A 20,634-nucleotide genomic window follows, 5' to 3' on the forward strand; every position below is an offset into this window, starting at 1 on the left:
GTTTCAGATGTTTTAGTAAAATGAGAGTTGCAAGCCAGGTGTTTGGATGATTGCTCTCAGTGTCAGCATGTCATCATGTACTGGGTTCACTTTCATTGTATTTTGCTGTTTTACATCTCGCAGATTTTTTCAATAGCTGTGTAATAGCTTTACGTGTGCTAGTCGAGAAATGCTGGTGTTAATGCTCCCATGGCCAATGTTCCTTCTGAGAGTTATTGTTTGGATGAAGGAAACTACATTCTATAATCCACATTCCTTAGTTCGCATTCTGTATACTCAAAGAAAAATATCAATGAGGCTCTGTAAATTTTTAAGTTTGCCTGCATGCTTTTTGTGGGTACGAAGGTGCAAAAAATCAACAAAATTGTTTTTATTAAGCAGGATGAATTGGAATGTGAATGGGCTTCAGAGATAAAACGAGGCACGGCTAAAATTGCTATTAAAGTCACTTAGTTATAGACATGCAGTATCTTCCAATACGGCTGGGTGCTGTTCAAGACATTGCGAAACTAACACACGTTGGAATAAAGAAGTGTGCCAGTGAAGACCCTGAACTGTCCGGGATGACGAATTGAAAACGTCCATAATTTCTTCCACATCATCTGAAAAAGTAAGGCACGTCTTTGTCACAGGATTTTTTTTTAATGGAAAATGGAAATTTGAATTTGGAATTTGATAGCTCAAAAAATCCAGAAAAGCTCTCCACTGAGTCCTTGGCCTCTTGAGAACCTTATTTCAGAAATGCTGTGTCAATAAAAGAATGTCACTGAAACAAGGTCTTTTTTGCCTACAGGTGATAGAAGTAACTGACATGTCAAAAGTCAAGTTGACTTATTGGTAAGTGCTGGATCTTTACCTTTCCTAATGTTATGTCCTGTGATCACTGTTGTAATTAACCATAATATTGCTCAGACTTAGTGAATGTTAGTTACGTACATACTTTTAAAAGGCACAGTGTTTCCTTTGGAGGTGGTACATTGCAGCAAAGCTGGCATTTTATCTTTGAAAACATTTTTAGTAGATTGAAATTAATTCACTACAGTTGTAATCGGCTATTCGTATGAAGCCAATTGGCTGACATTAGTTCATTGCACAAAATGAACTTGTGTAACTGTAAAAGTCACATATGTGGTACAAGTGACGCGCTTTGGAGTGAAGAAATGGGAAAAGATAAACGTCGATTGATATTCATGTGTGTGGTAGTCCGTCTGTCGCCACTTTTCTTTCATGTCTGTCCCCATTTCTCATTGTTAGTCATCTGTATGTAATCCAACCAAATGACAATGTGGACATGTATAGCACATTTTTGCTACCACGTCAGTGACATGGGGTGTCTCACTAAGGTTCTTTAAAAAAAAGGGGGAATTTTAAGCCGCCTTTGCACGATTTCTCTACAGCGTAAATTAAGGTGACCTCAAGGGCATAATGCTTGATAAGGACTGTTTTAATTAAGCTTTGCTTGCCATTGCACAGATTATATCTTGTTCAGAGCACACGCACCACTGTCCTGGCGCTATATAACACTGTTAGCCTTTTGCTGTTTTTCTGCTGAATTCAGTTTCAAAGTGACAACAAAAATAACACAAAGGCCTTGTGAATTTAAAATGTCTGAAGCGAAGGATTTTTTTCATGTTGGTGTGGAGTTGTGGGTAGTGGGTATTGTGGTGGTGCCTTTTCAACCCTACTTTTATTGCAAAGTTGCATTAGTGCTTCCCATAGGTCGGCAAAAAATATGAAGCTCACTCAGACTCACTCATGGAATATATCTTGCCCTTAGGGCTCACTCAGACTCAGACTCACCAAAAGTTTCCTCAGCCTGACTCACTTGGACTCACTCACTAAAATTTGTCTCATCCGAACTCACTCGGACTCAAACTCACCAAAATATTACTCAGCCAGACTCGCTCAGAGTCATGGCTCGATCTGAGTCTGACTGAGTCTACTCATGAGTGAGTTTGCCGACCTATGGTGCTTCCTACCTTTCCGTTAACTGTTGAGTCACCCAAAGTTTTTACAGTGGAACCTCGTTAATGCGTACCTGCCGGGAACGCCGCATAACTACGCACTAAACGGTAGTACGCATTAACCACCAAGTAAAAATTTGCATCTCCTCGCGTACGCCATCGCCGCCAGCAAAGAAATACAGTGCCACAGCAAATATTGCCTAAAGTACCCACTGCAAAGCCTTTTCTTTCTTTTTGCCAAACTGGAGAAAAGATTCTGGTACTCTCGCACGGACCGTCCGATAGTGCCGATAGCGCGCGGTGGCGACGCCAAGGAGCATTTCGGAACTATTACAGGGTCCGGTATACGCAGTGACCGACGTAGCGACAGAACGGACATTGTCGGCTTTCCGCGATATATGTGTGTGCGTCTGTACCGCGATCTGCTACTAAATGAAAACTGACACAGTACCAGTGAAACGCTGTACGGCTGCGTGGAGCCGATCGTCTCCTGGCTAGTTGCGTGCAGCGTGTCGCCTTCTCGGCTCACGCCGTCACTGCCGCGCCGCTTGCTGTATCGCACGCACGCATTTGTCGTGGGAGTGTTCTTCGTACCCACTTCGCTCCAGACCGTGCACAGATGCGGCGATGAGTGCAGATGAGCTTGTTCGGTTAATACGGCTATGACGAACTTCCTGCAAGCGATACGCACTCCGCGACGCTCAAGCGGTCCTGGCAGCGGACGGAAGCGCGTTTGGGTGGTCGCCCAATAAAAGCGTGCAGTATGGTCGGTATGGTTACAACAGCGCTACGCTTGCTGTACCGTACGCATGCGTTTAGCGTGATAGCGTCTATGCAAAGAGGTTTCTCGCCGCCCACGACTAGCAACGCTCAGCTCCGCAACGGCGAGGTGCTTTCGTTTCTACAAAGCGGCGCGCGCTTGAACAGTGCCCCGCACAACGAGGCGGCAGAGATCGGCGGCCCAGCACGTTCAGGTTGTCGCCTATTAAAAGCGTGCAGTAGGCTTAAAGCAGTGCTGCGCCGCACGCGTGCCCGAGCAGATATCTGAAGATACTTATTGTGATAAGGTTGTCGGCGATTAGTCATGCTGGTGCGTTCGTCGGTGGCCGCCGCCTCACCTTCGTTCTTTCCCGATGCTTACCCGCAAAGGCGTCGCCGCAATCGCGCGGAAGTCGGAATCAGTGATCGACCGATCTACGCACTTCTTTGAAAAGACGGAAAACCTTTGGCGGCACATTGTGGCGTCAGGAAGTTCAGCGGTGCAGTAAAATTTTATGGCACAAAACGTTATCGCGGCACGCAGGGTACGCACTAACCGGTAGGCGTAGGGCGAAGCACTACAGCTTAAGCGGTCAGCGAATGCATTAGGCTCTATGAGACTCGGTCGGGGATTCGTCGCAACTACGTTTTAACCGTTAGTACGTTTAAAGCGGGTACGTTTTAACGAGGTTCGACTGTATGAGGCTTATGAATTTTAGCTCATTCTGTGATTTTATTAATGTTTTGTCAAGATTTTTGGCAAATTAGTCTTCTTGATTAGAAATTATGAATGCTGACAGTCTCGTGAATATCAAATGACTCAAGAGTGGTACTTGCCTCAAGCAAGTTTATTCATAGAAGCTAAAGATACTTAGCAAGAGCACAGTCCTCCGCTGTGGAAAGAGGTGCTGCGATCGAATATAAACAGTGTTGTTTCTGAGCCTCTGCCCTTCAGAGTTTGCTCTGGCCAAAGGCAAAGTGGCAAAGGCAAATTACAGTTCATAAAGCATGCACATATTCAACAAACGATGTCTGCTAAAAACAAATGTAAAAATATGCATGCGTGTACTTGCCCTCTTCCTCTTTCACTTCATTGCGCTGTCACACCTGGATATTTTACATATTCTAAAGTTCACACAATTAATAGGTACAGTTAAATGTACTCGTCGTAGTTAAAGATGAGAAACAAGTCACAAAATAAAGTTCCAGGTTTGAGTTGTAGCAGCCCTTGTATCTGCTAAGGGCTGCTAGAATGTTTTGCACCAGCAGTGGCATAGTGAAAGTAATTGCAAAATTGCTCTATTAGCTACCTGCTCTATGTGCATGCAGTTCATTTGAACCGTAATATTCACTAAAAAACGGATTGCAAGTCTACTCAGTCGGCAAGTACTTAATGGCATTTTAATGATGACAATAATAATAATAAATATGTGCCTAATAATTATCATTGCAAGTAAAACTATGTTTCATGTGATGATAAAGGAAAGAAAAATTATTATCGATGTCTTGATAATAGGCTTAGTGTTAGAAAAGGAGTCGAAGTCGAGTGTTCAAATCTTCAAGTTTTGCACCGAAACCGTAAGCTTGCTACAATGAGCACGCCGTCACGATTGCACAATATTTTTTTTTTTTGTATTATGGCCTCACAAGCTCAGTTCTCAAAACTTGTGGTGTTCCCCAATGGACCACAAACAATCCCCAGTACATCCGATGGATGTTCAGTGCCGGATGTTCGTGAGTCCAGTGGACATCCGTACACATCCCGATGACGTACGGCGGATATCTGACGGACCGTCCCGCGCAAACAAAAAGGCGTTAAACTGGACGTCCTGGACACGTCTTTCACGGATATTCAGACGTCCGCCGGACTCAATAATTTGGACATGAACGTCCACGGGACACCTGTCGGATTTTAAATGTGGACATCCGTGATAAATCCGGAATTTTTGAAGCCTTAATTAACCCATATATGCCCAGTGTCCTACATATAGGACGCTTCTTTGATGCACTCTAACATCGCTATTTCTTTAGCTGATGACTAGCGCCGCCTACCGCACATCAAGCAGGCCTCATTGAGGCCTCCTTGATGTGCTGTAGGTGGCGCTACTCATCAGCTAAAGAAATAGCGATGTACTGGGGAGTGCATCAAAGAAGCGTCCTATATGTAGGACACTGGGCACATACGGGTTAATAAGACTTACATGCATCATTCAGTTCCACATTAACAAGCCTAATATCTAAATTAACAGTTATGACTATTCAAGTTAATATACAGTGCCTTTATCATGCATATTTTGGCTAATTTGGTGAACATGGAAGCAGTTCTCATACATTTATGATGACTGCACACCAATGTAACATTAAATATGTTGAATGGGCTCTTGCTGAGGATGTTGTTTCTTGAGGTAATATGTTGTCACCCATGGAAACTTTACCAGTAAGAAGGTCTTTTAGTTGCTTTGAGGGCACATATTTGTGAACGCAACAGCACAGTAAAGAAAGTAAAGCATGGTGCATAGGTTGTTAGGAGTACAGCTTCTGAAGCATTGAAAATGGAGAAGTATAAGTTGGTTTTTGTTGGTGTATCGCTTGTCATACTTCAACTTTTTCCATGCTTTAGAGGTTGTGCTCTATTCAAGAATCAGAGCACCAATTATATGCACCATTCTTCACTTGCTTTACTGTGCTGTTGCGTTCACTAATAAGTACCCCAAGGCAAATATAGGACAGTCTCACTGGTAACAGTTGGATGAGTGACAACATATTAGCACAGGGCACAAGATCCACAGCAGCAGCCCATTCAACAACACTCATAGCATACCCAGCAAGTTGAACATCTTTAATGTTGACTGCATTGGTACACAGTCATCAGAAATAATGCATATAAGCCTTTTAATAAGACTTGTGCAGCTTTTCGTGACGATCTGACTGAGGCATAGACTTGCACATAAAGCAGATCAACAGAATTTTTATTAAAAAGCATGCTGCAAACACATCACTTGTATGCACAAAAACACCTGGCACAGCAGACCCTAGCATATGAACACATTCACTAAAAGCCGATAAGGACCCACAAGAATTGAAAATAACAAGATAAAGTGTACATGTTAATTTCAGCATCAGTAAAGTAGCACAGAAGAGATATAATAAATGCACGTTGAAGTCACTTAACACAAGATAAAGTCTACTGTTTCTTTACTAAGCAATTACTAGAATAAATTGACTATGCTTACACCTGAACTACAATAGTGCAACCTAAAGGAACAGAATGGAAGTGAACAAATATCGGGCACAAGGAATACACACGCATTTTGTACAGACATGAAATGGCATGTTTCCAACAATAAACAGTAATCCATATTATGCAAAGAACAGATGGGCTCTTTCATTGGATGTCATGAATATAAACTGATAGCAATGACACATTATCTGTAGGCATATCCAGAGCAAGGACTGCACAGAAAAGTTAATCTATATAAAGTAGAACAACGGCATGCAACATACAGCAATGTATACACTATGTAGAAAACTGATTGGGATACTTCGCTAAGGCACACCTTTCCTGTAGCAGGAAAATGTTCTTGGTGCAGCAAATATACCGGGTGTCCCAGCTATCTTTAGCCAAGGGTTGAAAAATACAATATTAGAGGCAGGCGAGTGAAATCAGTTGCGAATTGCCGACAGCCGCCTTGCGCGCCACAGACAATTTTCTGTTCCGTAATTGATTAATTTGTTAATTAGGATTAATGAATTAAATTGCTAAATATTGACTAGGTAAGAAATGCGACTTGCAAAGTTCGAGAGTGTCTTCAGAAACCCCCATTGCATTATTTGCGATAAAGAAAGTCTCACATATACGATTTTTCCAAGCTGCAAAAAGAACCACGTAATGCTGCTCTCAGCTGTGGCTTAACCACGTGGTTCTTTTTGCAGCTTGGAAAAAATTGTACATGTGAGACTTTCTTTATCGCAAATTATGCAATGGGGGTTTCTGAAGACACTCTCGAACTTTGCAAGTTGCATTTCTTGCCTAAAGCCAACATTAGCAACTTAATTAAATAATCCTAATTAATAAATTAATCAATTACGTAACAGAAAATTGTCTGGTGCGCAAGGTGGCTGTCAGCAATTTGCAACTGATTTCACTCACCTGCCTCTAATATTGTATTTTTTAACCCTTGGCTAAAGATAGCTGGCACACCCGGTATATGTGACTAAAACACAAACACGAAAAAAATAAGACGTGGTGAAGGTATCTCGCACTAAATTATACGCATAACACTGTGGTCTCACAGAAGTATGGCTATGCAATAACAGCAACGTATATTATGTAGAAGATAACAGAATCCTTCGTGACGTAGAATTATGTATATTAACAGGCTCTTGCAGGTTATTTTACAAGAGGGCTGAATACTGGTCTCACAAAAGTGCGACTTCGCAGTGACGTCAAGATAGTGCTACGTGATGCAATGCACATAGGCGTGCGCAGGGGGGGGCCAAGGGGGCGAGAAGGGGGGGCGCAAAGTCAGCCCTATACATTGTAGGGGGGGCGAGAAGAGGGGCGCAAAGGCAGCCGCATACATTGACATAATATGGAGGGGGTGCGCTGCGACGAACCTTAGCCCCCCCTGAAGGGGAACCCTGCGCACGCTTATGGCAATGCAGATGACAAATGAAAGTTAAAAAAACTGCTTGCACTCTACACAGTGTATGAACCATGCACTGGCATCTTCAATGCTAACAGGGGGTCAACAAATAGATACACATATAGGACAGACAGAAATTTAGGCAAAAAATATCTCGTACTTAATGTTGTGGTTTTCACGCACATATTTTGTACAGAGGCACAATAAAAAGAAGCAACGCATGGCTTGCAGTGACCTCACTGTAATTGCCATGTCACGTTAATGTTATCAGTACACCGCATCAGCTTCTTTCTTATGCATGCACAGAGCCCAGAACAATCCAGCGGCATTGTGATCACATTGAAGCCGGTTAACCGTGACCTAATTATGCTACCTAGATGTCATCAAAGCGATCGTGTTGGAATACAGCATGTTAAGAACCTGAATCCATGAAACCACATGCAAGCTATCAATAGGAATGTGAAAATATCTCCAAAAATTAAAAAAAGTACCATGGGGTAGCTGCCTTCAGTCTACAGAACATGCCTTGTTGTTGCACAGTCCACAGAAGATTCCCAAAGTTGTACAAGGTTCAGTCACACAGGCACACACAACCAAGCAGGAACTTTTCTCAGATGCACCTACAGTCCCTTGATCATGGCTCCAATCATTTGCAACCCAATGGTAATGACAATGGCCTTCACTTGTTCTGCAGAAACATAAAGGTGCACAGTGATTATAAACGTGTGAGGTACGGGAAAACAAAACAGTGCAAGCTTACTTTGTAGATAATCATCAAGACATCGCACTATAGCCTATTTGAATGACCACCTCAAGGGACGAGTCGTGATCTGACAGCAAATTTTAATAGTCGAAGGACACTTGTGCAGTAAAATCGGATCCACGCATGAAGGTTGGGCGAGTTGGTAAGGATCCATTACGAAGGTATTAACAGCGCATAGACATTAAAAGGTCGGGATAGGCACCAGCAAATCAGCGCTCTTTGCCTCTACTTATCCTATTGTTCGTTATCTGTGCCTTGTTACTACCTTGTTAATGCACCACACTGGTATGCCTATTCTTCCTTACTCATTTTATGCGCCTACCTTTGTTCTACTGGTTTATGACAATGCTGTTGCGTGGAAGTGACACCCATGTCTATGGAAGGAACACCTCGGCGACTGCATGCGTTTGCACTTACATGGGAGTTCGCTTTCGCGCTCTTCATCACTGTCACTACTGTACGCACAAACGTGAGCAGTTCTCAAGCGACATCTGTACATTGTTCTCCGTCATCGGTGTCTACGGGTGCTAGGTATTCGCGGCAGTCCTCTTATTCAGAGCTCACGTATGAGATTTAAGCTTTCTGAGCTGTCCTGACCGCTTGACCATGATGCTTCGGTACGCTTAACAAGGAATCCTCGGAACAAAGACAGTTGTGTTTACAACAATTCGCAAAAACTTCAATCAATTTCTTAGTCTCCTTGCTTGTCTTCTCGCAAGCACGCCCGTCAGGTGGTCGCGACGTGCGTAGGAAGCCAGAATAAGTTTGACCTGCAGTACGCGAGTTGTGACGGTAGGCCTAACCGCAGTTTTGTTAACGGCGTCAGCACTCCCCGTGCAATAAATGGCCCTCTAACCACATGCACAGAATAAAAATTCGCTCACCGTGTTCCCAATGCGCACAGTTGATGTGGTGCGACACTTGTAGCGTCTCGAAAGGCGCGCGAGAAAGCCCAGCTGCTGTTCCGTCGACTCGACGATTGTTCCGTCGGTTCTCACTGTTGATGGCCATGACGATTGGAGGTGAACGGGCAACGCGAAACCGAAACGCCACACTAACGTACGGCGACAAGACTGACCAAAACACCGGTTCAGCGAGTAGAGGTTTTCTTTAGCCGTTTTGTTCCGGTTTTCGAAAAACAATTAAAAATAAGTGGTTAGAAGATTTTATCTTTTCTTGAGCACTACGCCAGGAGGTGGTTTTGCAGTATGACTTACAGTGGCAGTCACTTTCAATGTAAAAATCAAACGACTTTTGCTGATGTTTTACATATTACTGAAATCATCGTGATCATAGCATTTAGCTCCACGTACGAGCGTAAACCAATTATTGTCCGTGGGAGGACATCCGCGGGACGCTCGCTGCTGGTAAATCCGCAATCAAACATCCACTGGACTTCCACCGTATTTTAGGGTGCGGACGTTTCTTTACATCCGAAAATGTACGTCCTCCGTTTGTACGACGGATGTTATTTCCCGGACGTGGACGTTCGGCTCTAAACCGGACATCCAATGGATAAGTGTGGTCCATTGGGTCATTCGATGGTTCTTTAGAAAATGAATGGAGTCAAATTTTATGAAGAAATGATTAAGTAGGCCTTATCAGATGGCACCAAAATCTGTTATGTCTAGGTGGCATGGCACGGTTTACTTCAAGGAGGTGTCACCACCTGTGATTCTGTTTTGCATCATACTAGCTTGACAAGCATCTTCGCATGGCTAGAGCAGTGTTTTTGGCATGTAAAAGGATAATGGAATTCGAGCACAGGTTAAGCTACTTTTCTTCATTGTTCCGTTAAATATTGCATAGGTTAGATGGGCATTCTGAACACTGTCAGTAATTAGACACTTCAAGTTATTGAGGAACGTAGCTGAGGTGGTTTTTCTTTTTCCAATGCTTCTCATAGGAGAAGTGTGCCTTTGGTCTGTATTTGTACTGATCAGCTGCGGCATATGGATGGAGTGGGGGTGTACACACTGTTTAACAATGCTTGTCGTTGCAGTGGGAGCACTTTCTGCTCGCCCGAGGTATTGCCCACCCGGCAGCAAATCGACGACTGCTTTGGCGCCACCCACCCTGGAGGTAATGGTTCCCACCATTCACTTGGCTGCATATGCAAGTTTGTGAGTTTCTGAGGCAGCTGCAAAATACTCTGTGCACTTTGTGGCATGGAGGTGTTTATGCAATTCAAGTCAAGTCAATCCAACAAAGTGAGCATCTTTGTGGTGCAAAGGCAGGCTCCCTGTTGTAGTTGCTAAACTTTTTTTTTTCTGTGCTGTATCCTACTTATCTCTTTTTGCATGTTCAATAGACATTTTGTCATTGATAAATGCAAAGTTTTTTTATTGAAGATGTTTTAGTTCTTGAAAATGTTTTGTCATGGTCTTGAAAGTTCTTGAAAGTCTCTATTTGCTCTCAATAGCTGCTATGAAATACACTTGGCCGGCCATGTACACATTTGACCGGCCTTACTCATCTACTAGAAAGTTGCAAAAAGAAAAAGAGGTGATTCAAATTGCATTGATAGAAAGTCTTGGAAGTCGTGGCATCTGTTTGGAACACGTGGTGGCTGCATTTTCGAACAATATTGCAGTCAACCATCAATAGTGTCCTTTTCAAAGCCATCTGTTGTTTTGAGATATGTATAGGCTATAAGTAAATGGCTTTCAAGATATGACAGTGCCTCATGTACAAAAATGCATGTTGCTCTTGTGTTCTAAATGAGCCTTGAGGAAGCATTCTCACCTAACTTTCGACATTACATAGTTTCGATTACGAAAAGTGTACTGTACGTCTGTACTAGTGCATTGCAGCGAAGGCCCTTCTACACAAATAGAAGCAAAACGAGCTTGAACGCTATCTGATGAAACGCACACCGTGTTTCACATTTCAGAGTACGATGCCAGCCAGCAGATGTTTGTACTGCACTTCCGAGGCTTGTCCTTCTCGTTCTTGGCCGACCCCAAGGTAAGCATGGCTGTCACATGCTTGTAAAAAAGAATGTCTGAAAACCACATTGAAGCGCGCACGGCACGAGAAAACTGAGCAAGAATTATTGGAAAGGGAATGGGCACAGACAGACGCCACTGAAGAAATGCAATTGATTAGGCCTGTGTGGATATATTGGAGTGCTTCAAATATTCCAGCAAATATTGCAGTATTCAAATTTGCTTCGACATGAATTTTAAATTACTGAAATTTTGAATTATTTGAAACGAACCAATACACACATTTCACCACATGTGACTTGCCTGAAAAAGGTGGTTTCAGTGCAACGTGGTGCCGCTTTGAGTTCGAACTGCCTATTTATGGGAAATCTGCACTGCCACAAAGCCACACTTCAAGATGTGTGTATTACTTTAATTTGTGTTAATTTTTGTAGAAGTTTAAAAGCATGTTAGCCCGACCTGTGTGGGCTAGGTATGGCAAATTTTTAAACTTGACATGTTTTATCAGTTATAACTTGACCCTACTACTATTGAAATCCTGCTACTACAGCAGAATCTCGTTAAACGAAACCTGAAGGGACCAGGAAAATATGCCCCGTTTAACAGGAGCTCTGTTTACTTAGAGACGAATGGGGGTGCAGATTTCAAGTATGAAACCAATCATATTTTGGGTGGTTGTTCCATTTAAAGCAGTTCCGTTTAAATGCAAAGCTTTGCGTTAGTGTTTGTTACCACTGCGCATTTCCAATTACTGAGAGATCCGTTTGCTGAGAGTTTACTGTATTTGAATTCGCTTTGCCTTCGCTTCAAATGAAAAAAAAAAAGCAATATTTGCGTAAACCTACAAATGATAGCACAATGGGCATAATGATGCCTGGATATAATTAATAACCATACACATTTCCTTGTCTCCACAATACTGCCTACTGCTGCCACAAAACAAACACCCACTCATTTCATCATTGCTGCAGTGTATGCCTTTGTGCATTGTTGATAATTCAGGCTGGAGACTGGCGGCCTGCCAGTATTGCTGGCTTCTTGCATGCCTGTTCTGCATGCCTTGTTCGGTTTAAAAGTGAAGGTCAGACACATTGCCGCACACTTGAGCATTTCCTGCTACTGTTGAAGATGTTTCGTAACATTCTCTTGTTTTTGTTGTGCAATGTCTAGTGCAAGTTGGATGCAGCCCTCGGCTCGTCTCCTACAGGCCAGCTGCCCAATGGCAGCTCACCACTGGTGTCCCGCATGGCCATCTACTATGGGAACAGCCTTGCCGACACCAGGTCAGTCTGGGATACCATTGACAGAGCCTGGGAGCTCTCCTATTTCCGGTTACACTGTGTCTAAGAACATGCTTTATATAGGGGCATCTGAGCCCAGTAGGTGCCCTCCTATAAATAAAGCCTGCATCATCTGCGTTATAGCTTATTCCTATAAGCTTCCACGTTATTCTCCTTTTATGCAGTAAAACCTCATTAATACGTGCCTGCTGGGAGCATGGCATAACTACTAAGTGATAGTATGCAGTAACCATCAAATACGAAATTGCATAGTGATGGCGGCAACCGAAGCCGAACTTGGAGGCCTTACTTTTGCTTGCTATATGTGCCAAAGCTAATCTTGGATAATGAGTGACATCATAGACGCCATGCTTAGATGGCATATGCAAATCGGGTGATCGACACCAGGGGAGCGGCGGGAGTAGTCACATACCACGTCAGCTCCGGCAACGATCGCAATTATTCGCGTTTTTTCAACTCGTGTCCCTACAAGCCTTCTACCATCGTCTCCAAGAACGTCAGCGGCAACCCTGGACACCATATCTGTCCAGGTGGGTCGTCTTCTGACCCTTTTTCGGTCACTTGAAGCTTTCGCCACGCCACCGCAGAGCTAAGCCTAACGGCGGTAAGGGCCGCGCTGGCCCTGCCCGGGGATTCCCCGGCTATGGCGGCTCCAAATCAAGTCAACGGTTACGATCCGGAGTCTCTACGGATCGTAAGCATGGATACCGCTCAAACCGAGGCACCTATGCCAACTGAAGAAGAATACCTCCAGGATATGCTCCGCGTCTGGCGCGGAAAGAAGAACTCAGCGGTGGCCTCGAGAGACGCAGGGGCTCTTGCAGCCAGACAACACACAGCGTCTCGCTCTCAGCATGCACAGGGCAAGAGCGCGCCGAGCGTCGCCTCGCAACGCATCAAGCAACTCCAGTGGCGGCCGAAGAACACGCCGCGCATCGAAAAAGACGATATCATAGTGGTGCTGAAACCCCGTGAGACGCTCGACATCAAGGCCACTTTTGGTCCTGGACAAGCCGGCGCTGCAGTCCGCAGCATTCTCGGAGCCGACGCAAGTGTGGGCCTTGCGGTATGGCCCATCTGGGACCAAAACGTGCTTGTCTGCACGCTCAAATCAGTGGACGCCGCCGAGAAACTACTCCGGGACATTACGCTGCCGGTCGGGGGCCGCCAGCTACGATTTCGGGGACACCCCAAGCTCTCCGGCGAGTTCTGTCGGGGCGTCGTTCATGTCTCCCAAGACGAAACGTCCGAAACTGTGAAAAGCAAACTCAGTGCTGAACCAAATGTAGTGACTGTGCGCAAGCTGGGCGACACCACGGTTGCAGTGATCACCTTCGCGGGGACCAAGGTGCCACGGACGGTGTTATACAACTGCGAGCGGCTCCCTGTTCACCTATATAAGAAGACAGTGCCTGCATGCCCCCTCTGTGGCACAGTGGGCCACCGAGCAGATACCTGTCCGCGACCGCAGCCTGGCCGCTGCATAAGCTGCGGGGTCCAGGTACCTGCTGCTACTCCTGACGGCCCAACAGAACATCAATGCATCCCGAGCTGCCTGCTCTGCGGCGGTGGCCACAAGACTGGAGCTCCCGGTTGTGCCGGATGGTTCCGGAAGCCAATAAAGTCGGGATCCCCACGCAGATCCAAGCCGAAGACAGCGGGGGGGGGCACAAACAGCCTCCGATGCCCAAGACCAGCCCCAAGAAAGCGCCAGCCGCCAAGTCGAATAAGCCACAGCCCAAGAAGGCCCACACTGGGCCCTCCACCAATGCAAAGCCTGGGACACCATCGAAGCCTCCTGTCCTCATGGTCAAGGACTTTCCACCCTTGACACCCGTCCAGGCACAGGTGAGCTGTTGGGGTGGGGCAGTCTCCGGACCCTCCCCTTCTCCATCCCCTACCGAAACCGCCCTACAGCAGCAGATAGAGGAGCTCAGGCGCCAGAACCGATTTCTTGCGCGCAAAATTCAGGAATTAGAAGCCAAGCAGGTCGGGTCATCCGAGCCAGAGCAGGGAGCCGAGGTAGAGGACGGGGATGGCGGATCCTTTGTAACATCCGACCTCACTAGCGTCTCGCGGCGGGACGCGGACACGGTAGTTGGATCAGTTTCCGCTACTGGTGCCACCGGTCGCCTCGAGTCCCTGGAGCGTAAAACCGAGCAATTAGAGGAGCGCATGGCAGCCCTCCTCGATCAAATCATGTCGGCAGTGCGCGCGTCCTTCCAGGACATGTTCACGGCAGCCTTAACGCAAGCACTTCCCGAAATTGTGGCCCAGGTCTCTGACTCAGTTCTTAAAGCCGTGCAGCCCTGGGTTAGCACCCAAATTAAAAACATGACTCAGTGCGACTCCCCGCAGCTCAAACGCAAGACGGCCTCTCGTCAGGCAGTGGACGAAGACTTTTCGGGGCTGGCTCCGTGTGGGCCGGTGCGGCCTCTTATGGCGGCCACGCCGGCTCCAGGCCCGGGCCGGTCTCCTGCACCGTAAATAAATACTAAAAGATGGCTAGCCGACCTAACAAGAAAGCTAAAAACCTACAAAAGTTTGAGATTATCCAATGGAACTGCAGGGGTTTTAGAGCTTGGAAAAAACGGTCGCACCTCCAGCTCTACCTGCAGTCCCTTGGAAATATGCCGGCCCTGCTTGCTTTGCAGGAGCCCGGCATGGACGCTAAATTCCCTGGGTACAGTACTTTCCAGGGGGGCCCCTCGTCGTGCATCCTGGTGAATAAGGCATATACCGCAATTCAGGTCAATTTAAACTTGAGTACCGATCAAGAATACACAATGGTCAGGGTACTGCCTCTCAGACGTCGCGACCCGTCAATACATATCCTAAATATATACAGCCCCCCGCATAAGCCGCGCGTAACTTTCAGCGAAATCTTCCTTAGTGCAATCAAATTGGCAGACAAAGATCCTTTAGTGATTGTTGGAGACTTCAATGCTCCCAGCCTTCACTGGGGCTATCACTACGAGCAGGCCAGAGGGCGTAAGCTGGCGGGGCTTATCTCCACCCTTCGCCTCACGCTGCTCACGGATCCGGCGTACCCCACTCGAATGGGGAACTCCGTAACCCGTGACATGTGTCCGGACCTCACTCTCGTAAAAAATGCTAGGGATGCTACCTGGGAGAACTTGGGCGATTCTCTAGGCAGTGATCACTGCCTTCTCCGAGTTACACTCCTGGAAAAGCCAGCGCATAAAAAATGGGGTCAGGCCAAGCTGACCGATTGGCAACAATTCCGTAATGAAACTATTCCCCCCGTATTATTTTCTGGCGGCTACGCGGAGTGGGCTACACGCATAAACCACATTCAGAAAAAACACATTACTACACTTCGAACCAACGAAGAGATCCCCGCAGTGGACACTCACCTCCTCCACTTGTGGGAGGCGCGCCGCAGCTTAACAAAACGTTGGAAAAAACAGAAGACTAATCGCAAATTACGTACCCGTATAGCCTAACTCACGGAGCAGGCTGCAGCGTATGCTGCCCAGCTCTCCGATTCAAATTGGATAGCCCGCTGCGACGCCACAGCTCGTCAGATGAGCTCCAAGGGGACATGGCGTCTCTTTCGCAGTCTCATAGATCCCTCTCAAACGAGAGGGGAGACGCAAAAGCAGCTCCGGCGAGCTCTGCATGGGTACCAAGGCACGTCGGCACAGCTTGCGGATGCTCTGTGCGATAGATATCTCTGTCGCACGGAGGACCCGACTGGGCCGGCGTACACGTACTCTGGTAAGCCTAACCACGAACTCGATGCCCATTTTCAGTTGCATGACCTTAAAGCTGCCTTAGCTAAAATGCGACGGGGTATGGCTCCAGGGAGGGACCGCATAACAGTGAAACTGTTGGCAAACCTCCCTGACACAGCCTATCTTCATTTATTAGAATACATGAACCACATCTGGGACGGACGTCCGCTCCCTCCCGAGTGGAAAACATCACTTGTGACTTTTATTCCCAAAGCAGGCAAGGCCGTGAATACGGAAAATCTGAGGCCCATATCACTGACCTCGTGCACGGGCAAGCTTATGGAGACGATGGTACGGGATCGCCTCTCTCCATACCTGGAGAGCAAGGGCTTCTTTGCAGACACCATGTTTGGGTTTCGCCCACATATGTCTGCACAGGACGTCCTTCTCCAGCTGCACAGGGCCGTCATACAACCCACAACTATGCAACACAATGACAAAGCCATCCTCGCCCTTGATCTGAAGGGCGCTTTCGACAATGTTAAACACGATAGCATCCTGGCCAACTTGAGTTCCACCGACTGCGGGGCTAGGACCTTTGCATATATAAGAGCTTTCCTCTCTAAACGCCAGGCCCTTCTTCGGATCGAGGACGAGGAATATGGCCCGTACATTATGGGAACACGGGGTACCCCTCAGGGAGCTGTGTTATCACCGCTCCTGTTCAACATTGCTATGATGCGCATTCCAAACAAATTGGCCCAGGTGGAAGGCATTCAACACGCAGTATATGCCGATGACATTACAATATGGACCACCGAAGGGAGCATTGGGGAAATGCAGGAACGCCTTCAGCGGGCCGCATCCATAGTCGAGGCGTATGCCAACGATTGTGGACTCCAATTTGCTCCAACCAAATCAGAGCTTCTGCATGTTAGAGCGAAGCCAACCGATAAATCAGCCATACACATCTCTCTGTCTGGGGTTCCCATCAGAGAGGTGGAGGAGCTTCGGATTCTCGGCCTGTTCATTCACCACAGACTCAGACCGGACTCCACAATTGCGAAACTCCGGATAGTAGGCGAACAGGTAGGGCGCATGATCCACCGCGTTTCCAACAAGCGGGGCGGTCTGCGGGGCAGGGACGCGCTTCGGCTCGCCCATGCCTTCGTGACTAGCCGGATACTCTACGCCGTCCCATACCTTCGCACTAACAAGCACGAAGACGACAGAATAGATGACATCATTCGCAAGGCGACTAAGCGAGCTCTGGATCTCCCTGTGGCCACCTCCAACGCCAAACTCAGAGCTTTAGGCGTGCTCAACTCCTACCAGGAGTTGCGGGAGGCCCACCTTGTCAATCAATACACGCGGCTCGTGTATACGGCTCCCAGGCGCCGCCTGCTAAACCGATTACAGATCCAACACGTTTGCCCTGCAGAGGAGGCGGAGCGTATTCCAGAACTGTGGCGCCATATGCTCTCGGTCTCTCCGCTCCCCAGTAACATGGATACGCACACGCACGAAAGCAGACGACAAGCGCGGGCTCGGACACTTGAAAGACAACACGGCTCTCGACCTGGTGTATTCTACGTGGACATAGCAGGGCCTTCGCCCAAGGGATTTTACACGGCCTCTGTAATTCACCAGGAAAAACACGTCAATGGGCTCTCCTTCCGAGCACAAAATTCAGAGCGAGCTGAGGAAGTAGCGATAGCGCTTGCTGCCGCGCATCCCAATTCGAAAGTCATCATCACGGACTCCCGTAAAGCATGTGCTCACTACTTGGCAGGGGAGATATCCCCCTTAGCCGGCCAAATTCTAAAACGGGCTGCCATTGATCCGACCCCGAAACGCATTACATGGGCTCCTGGCCATCAGGGCTTACGAGGTAATGAGGCCGCTGACGCGGCCGCCCGAGCGCTTACCCACCGGGCTCCTCACCCTGGCTCTTATGACTCAGAGGCCAATACACCGCTTCTGCGGTTCAAAGAAATTCTCTAATATTATCGCGACACTCACCGCCTTTTCCCGTCTCCCGCAAAGGGGCTGAGTAAGGCGGATGAGCGAACTCTAAGGCGCCTGCAGACAGGTACTCTACTCTGCCCTGCAATATTAAAGCACTACGATCCAAACACGGATGGGCGGTGCCCACACTGTGGGGAGACCTGCGATATCTTCCACATGGTGTGGGCATGTACTAAAAATCCCGACCTGCCCCCTTCCCCTACCCCTTCACGAGAGGCATGGGAGACTGCCCTCCTCAACTGCTCCTCACTGGAGTCGCAACGGGCTCTGGTGCGACGGGCGCGAGACGGGGCCTCGTCATGCGGTGTCCCGGACTAGGGACGCCGACCATGTACCGGGGTCATGCTTTGGCCCCCAAACTCTCTTTTTTTTTCTTTTATAATAAATGTTTTTTCATCATCATCATATGCAAATCTTGAAGCCTATGCTTTTGCTCACGGGAAGCGAAAGTACGTCACGAGTAATGTACACTTGTGCAGCTAATTTTGTAGTCAAGCTGAATGGTAGGTCAAGATGGCCACTCTCCACTTCCACGCTAGCCAGCTCAGAGTTCCAGTTTGCGATGTATCGTGGGGGAATGGTCCTACAGTTCCAACGCAGCATAAGGGTTCTTGATGCATTGGATCCTGTGCGAGCTATGTTGGGACTAGCCGAAAACGACTTAACAGCCAGGAAAGCATGTCACGTGATGTGAGAACGTAAAAGCGTGGTTCTACTGTAATGGCCTTTCTTGATACGTTTCTGCGCGCCCTCTGTGATCTGCTGCCGAGCAGAAACTAGGACTGTTTTGTCGAAATGCAGTACCGGCTGCCATGTGAAGCTGATCATTTCTGGCTTGTTGCATGCAGCATGTTGCCTACTTAGCTCACGTGCTTGTTGTACCGTATGCACGTGTTTGCTGTGTGTGGGTAAAGTGGTTGCTTGGGCATGTTGATACGACATATTGGAGGGAAACAGCGCAAAAGATGAGAGACCAGGCAGAGAAAGACATACAAACAACGCTGTTGTATGTGTCTCACTGTGTGTGGGAGTGTTCTGTGTAGCCGCTCCATTCCTGACTGTGCATGGGTGCAGCGAGTATCTTGTTTCCTGTCTCTGTGTTTAAACTTTTTGTGCTGATTTCTCTCACTCAACATAATACAGTCAAAGCTTGTTAATACGTACCCGCTATAAATGTACTAACGGTTAAAACGTAGTTGCGAAAAATCCTCGACCGAGTGTCATAGAGATTACTGCAATCCATAGTGGTTCAGCGTATGCCTGCCAGTTAGTGCGTACCCTGCGTACCCCGATAACTTCTTGTGCCATAAAAGTTTATAAAGCTGCTGAACTTGCCGACACCACAATGTGTTGCAAAAGGTCTTTTGTCTTTTCTAGAAGTGCAGAGATCGGTCGTTTAATAATTCCGACTTTTGCGCGATAGTTGCAGCGCCTTTGCGGGTAAGCATCGGGAAGAATGAAGGCGAGATGACAGCAGTGGCGGCCGTCGATGAACCTATGACCTATCGCCAACAATCTTATCACCTTTAGCTATCTGCTTTAACAACTACTTTAAGCCTACTGCACGCTTTTGGTAGGCAACAGCCTGAGTGCGCTGGGCCACCGGATTGCTGCCGCCTTGTTTTGCGGGACCGCATTCAAGTGTGTGCTGCTTTGTAGAAACGAAAGCAGCTTGGCTGTCTCTGAGTTAAGAGTCGCGGGCGCTGAGAAACCTAGCTCGCTGCATTGACACACGCCAAGCACACGCGTATGGTACAGCAAGCGTAACACTGTTCTAACCATACTGCACGCTTTTGTTGGGCTGCAACCTGCACGCCTCCGTCCTCTGCCAGGACTGCTAGAGCATTGCGGAGACACGTGGAGTGCGCATTGCTTGCAAGAAGCGTGTCATCGCCGTTATAACCGAACTAGCTAATCGCTGCATCTATGCACGGTTTTGAGCGGAGTGGGTACAAAGAACACTCCCACAGCAAACGCGCGTGTCCCACAGCAAGCAGCCCTGCAGTGACGGCGTGACCTGAGTAGGCGACGCGCTGCACACAGCTAGTGAGAGACGATCGGCTATATGCAGCCCTACTGCATTCCAATGAAGCTGTCAATTTTAGATAGTGGCAGATTGTGGTACAGACGCGTACACATGTATCGCAGGAAGCCAATACTGTCCATTCTGTCGCTATGTCAGTCGCTGTGTATCTCGGACCGTGCAGTAGTTTCAAAATGCCCGTTGGTGTTGCCACCGCGCAGTGTCGGACAGTTGTGCATGAGAGCCAGAACCTTTTCTGCACTTTGGCAAAAAGAAAGAAAAGGTTTTGTGGTGGGAACTTTAGGTAATATTTGCTGTGGCACTGTGTTTATTTCTTTCTTTGTGGCGATGGCACACGTCACGAGATGGAAATTTTTACTTGGCGGTTAATACGTGCCGCCGTTTAGTGCGTAGTTTTGCCGCATTCCCGGCAGGTACTTAGTAACGAGGTGTCACTGTACACCAATTAGTCCGACTATAAGTCCTCGTTTTTGTTTGGCTTGT

General features: G+C 47.3%; 1 protein-coding gene across 2 annotated transcripts in view; it reads left to right on the top strand.

Annotated features, from left to right (window-relative positions):
• Window positions 1–20,634, top strand: part of LOC119383865 (phagosome assembly factor 1) — a 75,543-nt gene that overhangs the window by 14,625 nt on the left and 40,284 nt on the right. For both annotated transcript variants that reach the window (XM_037652136.2, XM_037652135.2), the window contains exons 4-7: window positions 794–837; window positions 10,135–10,214; window positions 11,026–11,099; window positions 12,251–12,363. In XM_037652136.2, the coding sequence (XP_037508064.1) occupies window positions 794–837; window positions 10,135–10,214; window positions 11,026–11,099; window positions 12,251–12,363 (311 nt within the window). The remainder of the gene's footprint in view (window positions 1–793; window positions 838–10,134; window positions 10,215–11,025; window positions 11,100–12,250; window positions 12,364–20,634) is intronic.

Source organism: Rhipicephalus sanguineus, chromosome 2 (genome assembly GCF_013339695.2).
Source record: "Rhipicephalus sanguineus isolate Rsan-2018 chromosome 2, BIME_Rsan_1.4, whole genome shotgun sequence".
Classification (NCBI taxonomy): Eukaryota; Metazoa; Arthropoda; class Arachnida; order Ixodida; family Ixodidae; genus Rhipicephalus; species Rhipicephalus sanguineus.